This window comes from Lynx canadensis, chromosome B4 (genome assembly GCF_007474595.2).
Source record: "Lynx canadensis isolate LIC74 chromosome B4, mLynCan4.pri.v2, whole genome shotgun sequence".
Lineage (NCBI taxonomy): Eukaryota > Metazoa > Chordata > Mammalia > Carnivora > Felidae > Lynx > Lynx canadensis.
In genome coordinates this window covers 66,683,765-66,694,792 of record NC_044309.1, presented here as the reverse complement: position 1 = coordinate 66,694,792, position 11,028 = coordinate 66,683,765, and the positions used below count along the sequence as shown (strand labels likewise).

Sequence of the window (11,028 nt, the reverse complement as noted above, 5' to 3'; positions counted from 1 at the left end):
ATCATATCTAAGTATTTGATACTTTGTTTTTTCCAGTGGCCTCCACACTTGTCACTTTCTTTTCTCTCCATTTTAGATTCATTCAATACTCTTTTCAGACTCTTTATGTTGACACTCTTGTCCCTTCTCCCCCATTTCCCTCGTTCCTTCTCCCTCATCTCGTTTTACAGCTCTTGAAAATCTCCCTTCCTTTTTGCTCTTCCCCTTGTGGTATCCACTAAAACCTTAGAGAAGAGACGTATATCCTGAAACTTCTGTGGGTTTCTAAGTGACGCTGAGCATGCTCAGTAGCAAGGGCAGGTTTTGTCGCCAGCAGCTGCCCTGATTCGACCTCTCCAAAAATAGACATTTAACTCTTTGAACTCCCGGTTAAGGATGTAATTCGTTTTGCTCTCTCCTCATTTTCAAGGTTCAAAGGGAGGCAGCGAGGATTCCAAGGTCCCACCGCTCTGCCAGCCAATGAGAAGCCTGAGAGGGAGGAGCCTGGGGCGGCTTGGTGCAGCTTGAGCTTCTGAGAGATTCATCCCCGTAGATGCAGTGGAGTCTGAGGTCTGCTGCATCTGTCACAGCAGAACAAAATTAAAACAAAAACAAAAACAAAAACAAAAACAACAGAAGAGGAGAAATGCTGCAGACTATGGAACGCTGTAGGACTTTCTGAAACATTTGCTGGGGATTCCCGCGGAGCATGATCTTTTAAAACCAATTCTTTTTGAAGCCGGTTTGGGTAACTGGGAAAATGACAAATATGCTAAATGCAGCAGCTGATCGGGTGAAATGGACCAGATCGAGTGCTGCTAAAAGGGCTGCCTGTCTGGTGGCTGCGGCATATGCTCTGAAAACACTCTATCCCGTCATTGGCAAGCGTTTAAAGCAATCTGGCCACAGGAAGAAAAAAGAAGCAGTTTATCCGGCTGCAGAGAACAGAGAAATACTGCATTGCACCGAGAACACTTGTAAAAAACCTTGTCCTGGAGTGAATGCAGATTTTTTCAAACAGCTACTAGAACTTCGTAAAATTCTCTTTCCAAAACTTGTGACCACTGAAACAGGCTGGCTCTGCCTTCACTCAGTGGCTCTAATCTCAAGAACCTTTCTATCGATCTATGTGGCTGGTCTGGATGGAAAAATCGTGAAAAGCATTGTGGAAAAGAAGCCTCGAACTTTCATCATCAAATTAATCAAGTGGCTTATGATTGCCATCCCTGCCACCTTTGTTAACAGTGCAATAAGGTACCTGGAGTGCAAATTGGCTTTGGCCTTCAGAACTCGCCTGGTAGACCATGCCTATGAAACCTATTTTACAAATCAGACTTATTATAAGGTGATCAATATGGATGGGAGGCTGGCAAACCCTGACCAGTCTCTTACTGAGGATATTATGATGTTCTCCCAATCTGTGGCTCACTTGTACTCCAATCTGACCAAGCCTATTTTAGATGTAATCTTGACCTCCTATACGCTTATCCAGACTGCTACATCCAGAGGAGCGAGCCCAATTGGGCCCACCCTATTAGCGGGACTTGTGGTATATGCCACTGCTAAAGTTTTGAAAGCTTGCTCTCCCAAATTTGGCAAATTGGTGGCTGAAGAAGCTCACAGAAAAGGCTATTTGCGGTATGTGCACTCCAGAATTATAGCCAATGTTGAAGAAATTGCCTTTTACAGAGGACATAAGGTAAGATAGAAATTAAGGTGATGGGTGAAATGTGAGACTCTTCCAGCTGCCACTGCAGTGCTAGATACCATCTGTTGTACTGTCGATGGACCCACTTCTTTAGCGTTTTAGATTTCTATGCCGTCTAAACCTGTATTGAAGTATATGCTTCCTTACCTTTCCAATTACAAGCTGTTAAAGAACTATGGAGTGCAAACTTTTCTAAAGTGTCATAAGAATAAGATATCCAACAATCTGAAAAACAGCCTGCTTAGCCTCAGGTACCCAAATATGCTCAGAATTTTCTCTAAAGCATTTTCTTAAAACTAAAAATTCTAACTAGTCCTAGAGCATTAGAAGAAAATGTTTGTTTGGAAACTAAGTAAACACATTTCCATTGGGATGGAAAATTTAGGATGGTATTCTTGTTGTTGTTGTTGTTCTTTTGTTTTTCAAGAAGGGGGAAAAAAAACAAACCCGATGCTTTTACATGAAAGACAAGTTTGACAATTTTGCCTGCCTGGTCAATGGACTGACTTCAGTCCTAAGAATTGCAGGAGAATGTGTCTCACAAATAGCATTTGCATTACTACTAGTTACTGTTCAGTACCATATTTTGACACAAATAAAAAGAGGCAGTGAAATGAAATTTTGTCTAGCTTTCAGGGAAAAGCTAAGATTAGAGAAGAAATGAGGATGAGAAAAAGAGTTCCAGAATGTTATTTTTAAATATTAAAGATTTCAACATGAAGCAGATCCCTAAAATAGTTAGCCTAATTACATAAGCAGGCAGTGCATTAAAGTAACTTCAGAATATTAAGTATGATGGAAATTTTTAAGGTGATGAATCTGAAATCTTAACACAAATGACTTCACAAATGAAATATTAAGGAATTCTAAAATTGAAGATGGCATTTTAATTACCAAGCAGCACTATTTAATTTTTGAAGCATCATCAATTATCAAAATACTTTTAAAGTAACAGCAACCTGACGAAGAAAATTTAAAGCAAATTTAGGACTTTTACTGCCACTTGAAAATTGGTCTCATGCGTTATATTAATCATACTGATTGGTCATTCCTCTTGAATCATTGAACTCAGTGATGTCAATTATAGCATGTTGTAGGCTTCTTGCATTTAAGACAAAATCCAGTAAATTGAGTTAGTTCAAAAATGGAGTCTAATTACACGTATATGTGTCACATCTTTATTTTTAGGTATTTTTGGTGTGATCAAGAAAGATAAGATTCTAACATTGCTTATTCATGTCTTACAGGATATTATTTAATCTTAACATCTTATATACATAATTTTGAAATCATAATTGTAAATCAGTTATATGTATTTTATACTTAATATTCTATTGACTGAGTATCATGGTTTTTTAAAAATAATACAGGTGTGACCAAAATTAAAAAATAATGACTAATTCTGATAGTGATCTATATTTATTCATTGTTAGATCATAGATAATAATATCCTAAGTAAAACAAAATAATATGTACTTATCTTTTTAAAAAGTCCTCAAACATACAGTATTTAATTTTATAGCTCATGGTGAGTTAATTCTTATCTCTGTTTCCCTCCATAGGTAGAAATGAAGCAACTCCAGAAAAGTTACAAAGCTTTAGCAGATCAAATGAACCTCATCTTATCCAAACGTTTGTGGTATATCATGATAGAGCAATTCTTGATGAAGTATGTTTGGAGCAGCAGTGGACTAATTATGGTGGCTGTACCTATTATCACTGCAACTGGCTTTGCCGATGGTGGTAATGGCATTTATGCTCAATCTCAACTATATGTTTAAGATTATTTCTCTTGAAGGTGTCACTGCTGGTTTTGTGTGAGTGAAACTGTGTATGTAGTCATTATTCTATGGTCATTTATTGGTCAGAAACAATGGCAGACTTTGCAACATCCGATAATAAGACCAGCAATATGAAAAGAAGTGTCTCAAAACACCTTTCTAGTTCTGAGATATTTCAGAGATCTCTGATGCAGTGTTTCTGGAAGTTGACCTTGAGCAATCTTAATTATTCTGCCTAATACAAAATGATTCCCTAGTTTGCATTTAAATTCAAAGCAAATTAATACCTTCAAAAAGAGTATTATACAAGTTTTCCGCATGTGTTGTAAACTTCAGTTCTGAACATCCTATGCGTTTAGTCTATAGATATTCTATAACTGGATTAGTCCTGATTTGTGATTTGAAGAACTGGTTGACTACATGAAGGAACCAGGAATATTGTTTCAAGGAGTGTTTCATGCCACAGAGCAAGGTCTTCTCTACTTGTAGGTAATGTAGATAATTTCCTCGGTAGCATGATTTAGTGGCATTGTGGAAGTAGGGGTTGGCAAGTTGCAGGCATCTAACTGTATTCTATCACCATCTCAATGGTTTTTGCCAACATTTTCATCCTTTGGAATAAATGAAAAATATAAGGGCAAGAAGGACGACATTAAAATGTTGTGTAATACCTAAGATGGGAGTTTGGGTTGTAATTGGCAGGGACAGGAGGGAATTAATTAAAGAAATATCATTCTCTGCTCTTCCACTGATATAAAATATTCCCCTTCCTCTTTAGAAACCACTCGACCAAAATGGGCCTTGGTGTTGAAGGCACTAGAGAAAAGCGTGGGCTTTTAGTAAAACAACTCTTGGCTTTCCCTCTTCTTGCCTGCATCCTCTTAGTCACGTTAAACATTCTAAAACTCAATTTTCTCATCTATAAAATGAAAATCAGAAGCACTACTTCAGAGAATTGTGAGACTTTAGTAAAATAATGTTTTTACAGTACAGAGCATACTCTTGATGTTCTTGATACATGGTGATAATTATTACCTAGAAAACAAACGGCAACACTAAGAATAGTATAACAGAATATAGTGTTAACAGAATAGTTACAGTTATTTTTGGTATGGAATTGAGAATCAATAGTTATTCGTTGGAAGTCGTCTAATAAAAACAAGTACAAAATTACCTTTTCTTTAATGTTTTGAAACAGTGCTTCAATGCTTTAACCAATTCTTACAAAAATATTTGTTAAATTTGGGTCATTCTTAACCTAAAATTGTTCACTTTAGTAAATTTAGATTCGTCAATTCCTTGTGATGAGTGCTATACATATACCAAATAAACTCTACAACTTAACTGTCTAATAGCCAGTGCATTTAGACTGCTAGGGAAAGTGACTTTTATCTGTTTTAAAATTTTATTAAAAAAATCATTTTAATAAGTTTATATTGAAAAAGGTATTGTTAGTAATAATATTTTTAGACTTAATCCTTCCGTAATGAAATAAAATAAATTACTTTTCAAAACAGTATTAGAGAAAAAAAAGACACTTCAAAACCTATGGTCTTAAGATTAGTTTTACTAAGAAACTTGAAAAAATTATCAGATATTTGTAGTAAGTCTCTTTAAATGTAGGGGTATTTTTAAGGTTTCATATATGAGGGATATTAGAGACAACCCCAATGATGAGATAATGGTGTAGTTCTATTAGTCCTTAGAAGCATTGGTCTTATTAGAAAACCCTGGAGTATTCAACAAAGAACAGAGAAAATGCAGCTATTAGTGGGTGACAAATTAACCCTACAGAGACCAGTTGGAAGTAAACAATGTATGCAAAGAATCTAACAATCTTACTTTCATAGGTGATGTAATAAGATATTTAAAAATAAACCCTATAAATTCTAAAAAAATGCCTTATTAAACTAAAGAAACAACATTAAAATTTTAAATAGAAATTATAATGATTACATTTATGCAAATGAACAAAGTAATTCTCAAAGCTTCTTTTCAAATTTTTTTTTAATGCTTATTTATTTTTGAGACAGAGAAAGACAGAGCATGAGCAGGGGAGGGGCAGAGAGAGAGAGGGAGACACAGAATCTGAAACAGACTCCAGGCTCCAAGTTGTCAGCCCAGAGCCCAATGCAGGGCTTGAACTCACAAACCATGAGATCAGGACCTGAGCCGAAGTCGGACGCTTAACCGACTGAGCCACCCAGGTGCCCCTTAAAGTTTCTTTTAAAAGAAAATTTTATGCAAAGAGAAGCAATATGACAATTAAATAGACAAAAAATGAATTCAGGTCAACATTATAAGAGTATGCTTCCACTGGGTGTTATATGGAAACCAATTTGACAATAAACTTCATATATTGAAAAAAAATGAAAATAAAGTATGCTTCAATATTTTCTGTAACTTCTAAAGTTACTGTATAATGCTTATAATGTTTATATGTATATTTTTACTAAATGTACTTGACCTACAATGATTTAACACACAAAAATATTAGCTTACCATTTTACTCAGACAAAATTATTTATGTTTTTTTTATTTTTTTATTTTTTTATTTTTTTTCAACATTTATTTATTTTTGGGACAGAGAGAGAGACAGAGCATGAACGGGCGAGGGGCAGAGAGAGGGAGACACAGAATCGGAAACAGGCTCCAGGCTCCGAGCCATCAGCCCAGAGCCTGACGCGGGGCTCAAACTCATGGACCGCGAGATCGTGACCTGGCTGAAGTCGGACGCTTAACCGACTGCGCCACCCAGGCGCCCCTATTTATCTGTTTTTTTAATGTTTACTTATTTTTGACAGAGACAGAGTGCGAGTGGGGCATGGGCAGAGAGAAGGGGAGACACAGAATCCAAAGCAGGCTCCAGGCTCTGAGCTGTTAGCATAGAGCCCAACACGCGGCTCGAACTCATGAACCATGAGTCATGACCTGGGCCGAAGTCAGATGCTTAACTGACTTAGCCACCCAGGCGCCCCATTTATTTATTTTTTTAGATAATGACATATCTTTGAGCCCTTAGGTCTTGGAATTACATACCATATATTCTACTCTTGTCTTTAATCTTAATTTACACTTATGCCCTGCATTGCCTTTTATGTTAGAGATGAATTAAGTACATGATACTGTATATTTCAAGACAAAAAGACATGAAAAGAAATGGGTGAATAAGAGAGGAATGGCAGGCATGCCTAATTGTCTGTCGGTTAAGCATCTGGCTCTTGATTTCAGCTCACGTCATGATCTCAGAGTTCATGGGATCGAGCCCCAAGTTGAGCTCTGTGCTGACAGCACAGAGCCTGCTGGGGATTCTCTCTCTCCCTGTCTCTCTACCCTTCTCTCACTCACTTGTGCTCTCTCTCTCTCTCTCTCTCAAAATAAATAAACTTTTTATAAAAAGAGAGGAATGACAAAGAGAAAAGGAGAAAAAGTAGGATAGAGAGGGGCGCCTGGGTGGCGCAGTCGGTTAAGCGTCCGACTTCAGCCAGGTCACGATCTCGCGGTCCGTGAGTTCGAGCCCCGCGTCAGGCTCTGGGCTGATGGCTCAGAGCCTGGAGCCTGTTTCCGATTCTGTGTCTCCCTCTCTCTCTGCCCCTCCCCCGTTCATGCTCTGTCTCTCTCTGTCCCAAAAATAAATAAACGTTGAAAAAAAAACAATTAAAAAAAAAAAAGGATAGAGAAAAGATAGAATGAAGAAAGAAGCAGGCCACTGCTCAAATTTTCACTCTGCTGTTTAATACTTAACCATCCTTGAGAAAGTTACATAAGCTTTCTATGTCCCAGTTTTCTCATCTTAACTATAGGGATAAGAATATATATCTTACAGAATTGTTATGAAATTATATGTAAAGTATTTAATGTGCTTTGAAACAGTCCTTGGCAACAAACAGGGTTACTGGAACGGTTGTGGGAGGGGGGATGGGCTAAATGGGTAAGGGGAATTAAGGAATCTACTCCTGAAATCATTGTTGCACTATATGCTAACTAATTTGGATGTAAATTAAAAAAAGAAAATTAAAAGAAAAAAAAAGAAACAGTCCTTGGCAAATAGTAAAAGCTTAGGTGGAAGCAATTGTTAATATTTATTATATTCTTAACATGTGGGCACTGGAGTCAGATTTTCTGGGTTCAAATGCTGGCCCTTTTGCTTACTAGGTAAAGCTGTGACTACAGGCAAATCATTTAACTTTTTTGTGCTTCAATTTTCTCATTTCCAAAATGGGGGAAATTATAGCAGGGTTGTTATGAGGATTAAAACTGACATACGTAAAACTTAGAATATTCCCTGCCTCATGAGAAATAGTCAATAGATGTTTGCTGGCATGGTTCTCATAGTTAAAGGAGCAAAGAATTTGGAAATGATTAGGAAATCAGAAGTATAGGAGCACAATTTTTCTTTCTTCCTTTCTTTCTTTCTTTTTTTTTTGGAGGAGAAAAGGAAAATAGTTCTGTAGTAGTTTTGTTATACCATTTACTTACAGCTTTAAGTGAAATCTTCTGGTAAGGGCAGGATTATGTTTATGTTCAAGTTCCCATTACAAAATTGCATACAGAATCATGCTATTTTCACATCGGAAGAGGAGCTTCCAAGTCATCTATTCTGGAGCCCCAGAATTGCCTACATTCACACAAATGGTTAGTGGAAGCACTAAGGATGGAAGGCACTCCATAATTCCTAGTGCGCTATGTTTTCCCCCGTCACCATGTGGCCTCCATATTAGATACTGGAACTTACTCTAGAAGGGATTTAACTTAGTTTGACACTACGTAATCATGTGGCCATATGGTTGAAAAAGAAGCACTGATATAGTTAATTATGTATATTTTCTATTTTATTTTTTAGAGGATATTACTTTTATCTGGTGTCAAAAGAGAGATTGAAATGCTATGAAGAAAATCTCGAATTTTTTTTTATTTTAACTTCCAGTGTAGTTAACATACAGTGTTATATTAGTTTCATGTGTACAATATTGTGATTCAACAATTTCATACATCACCCAGGGCTCGTTATGACAAGTGTACTCCTTAATCCCCAGCACCTATTTCACCCATCCCCCCCAACCACCTCCCCTCTGGTAACCATCACTTTGTTCTCTATAGTTAAGAGTTTGTTTCATGGTTTGTGTGTCTCTCTCTCTCTCTCTTTTTTTTTTTTACCTTTACTCATTTATTTAATTTCTTAAATTCACATATGAGTGAAATCATACAGTACTTGTCTTTCTCTGACTTATTTTGCTTAGCATTTTACTCTCTAGCTCCATCCATATTGTTGCAAGTGGCAGGATTTCATTCTTCTCTTATGGCTGAATAATATTCCATTGTGTGTACATACCACATCCAGGCATTAATCAGTGGATACTTGGGCTGCTTCCATGATTTGGTTATTGTAAATAATGCTGCTATAAACATAGGAATGCATGTATCCCTTTAAATTAGTGTTTTTGTATTGTTTGGGTAAATACCCAGGAATACAATTACTGGATTATAGGGTAGTTCTATTTTCGGTTTTTTGAGGAACCTCCATACTGTTGTCCATTGTGACTGCGCCAGTTTGCATCCCCCCAATAGTATAAAAGGGTTCCTTTTTTCCACATCTTTGCCAACACTTGCTGTTTCTTGTGTTTGGATTTTAGCCATTCTGATGGGTATGATGTGATATCTCATTGTAGTTTGGACTTACATTTCCTCCATGATGAGTGATTTTTGAGCATCTTTTCATATGTCTGTTGGCCACCTGGTATCATCTCAATTTTTTAATGTTATAGGCCCCTTTTCTTCTGTTCGTATCAAGAACAGTTCTGGGCAAGGCCAAAGAAAGCTACTTCAGTTCTCTCCTACCAGATCTTATCATAGGCATATAACAGGGAAGCAGGCTTCTAAGCCACTAGCACTACCGGTAGTATCTGCCTGTTGGTGGTCTGCTAGTGTAAGGCGGCAGAGCAGAAATAGCAACTGACAGATACTGCGCTTAAGAATTGAACTAAACTCTATCATCGCCTAGTAACATGGGTGATGTTTTTTATTCCTAAAATGTACCTCCCACAAAATCATAGTTATAACTCCTGTTGTGTTAGTGTCTCATATTCTAATGTCAAATCATTGGAATATAATTTTATATTATGGGTCAATTTGGATGTAATTCCTCTCCTGTTGACCAATTTATTGTAACAATAATTACCAAAACATACGAAAGGCATACTTTTTTTTAGCTGTAATTAGCTATGCCTATTACATAGCTATAATTTTTAAAGTATAACATACATGAAGTAAAGGACCCGATCATTAGTGTACCACTCAATGAACTGTCACAAAGTTAACAAATATAAATAATTACCACTCCCAAAAAATAGAAACTTACCTACATCCCAGAATCCCCCATGCTCCTTGCTAGTTTTATTCCCATCTTCAGCCCCTTGTCCCCAGTCCCACTTACTCCTGTTCCCAGTATGCCCCAGTAAAGGCAATTATTCTACTGACCATTCATTAGTGTTTGCTGGGTTTGAAACTTGTATAAATAGTATCATACAGTACACATAGGAGTTCTAGTTGATCCACATCTTTGTCGATGTTTGATGTCAGTCTTTTTCATTTTAGGCATAGTGGTAAATCACTGTGGCCTTAGTTTGCATTTCTCTGATGACTAATGAAATTAAGCACTTTTTTTTTTTAAACATTTATCTATTATTGAGAGACAAAGAGACAGAGCATGAGCAGGGGAGAGGCAGAGAGAGGAGGAGACACAGAATCCGAAGCAGGCTCCAGGCTCCAGCTGTCAGCACAGAGCCGGAGGCAGGGCTTGAACTCACAAACCGCGAGATCATGACCTGAGCCTAAGTCAGATGCTCAACTGACTGAGCCACCCAGGCCCCAAGAGATTAAGCACTTTTTATTTGTTTATTGGCCATTTGGATAGCTTTTCTTTTTAAAAAAAATTTTTAGTGTTTATTTTTGAGAGAGAGAGAACGTGCGTGTGCGTGCATGCGTGCGTGCATGAGTTGGGGGAGGGACAGGGAGAAAGGGAGACAGAATCTGAAACAGGTTCCAGGCTCTGAGCTGCCAACACAGAGCCTGACACTGGGCTCCCAACTCATGAATAAGTTACTTTGGTTTTTTTCATTTTAATTATTATTCTTTTCTTGTTTCTTTATGTTTAATGTTTATTTTTGAGAGAGAGAGAGAGAGAAAGAGAGAGAGAGACAGAGCACAAGTAGGGGAGAGGCAGAGAAAGAGAGGGAGACAGAATCCAAAGCAGGCTCCAGACTCTGAGCTGTCAGCACAGAGCCCAATGTGGGGCCCAGTGCAGGGCTCGAACTCACAAACCTCGAGATCATGACCTGAGCTGAAGTCGGACACCTAACCAACTGAGCCACCCAGGAACCCTAGATAGCTTTTCTTATGAAGCGCCAATAAGTTTTTTGCTCACTTTTAAATTGACTTTTCTGTTTTTTTCTTATTGATTTGTAAAAATTCTTATGTACTCTATAATGTGACTTTTGTCAGACATACACACACACAATCTTAAATATCTTTTCCCACTCTATTCTTACCTTTTCCGTCTCT

At 37.4% G+C, this 11,028-nt stretch overlaps 1 protein-coding gene across 1 annotated transcript in view; it reads left to right on the top strand.

The window, feature by feature from the left end:
• The first annotated feature begins 550 nt into the window (after positions 1-550).
• ABCD2 (ATP binding cassette subfamily D member 2) overlaps positions 551-11,028 on the top strand; it is a 67,191-nt gene continuing 56,713 nt past the window's right edge. The window contains exons 1-2 of the mRNA XM_030322390.1: positions 551-1,678; positions 3,250-3,430. Of these exons, the coding sequence (XP_030178250.1) occupies positions 740-1,678; positions 3,250-3,430 (1,120 nt within the window). The 5' untranslated portion in view covers positions 551-739. The remainder of the gene's footprint in view (positions 1,679-3,249; positions 3,431-11,028) is intronic.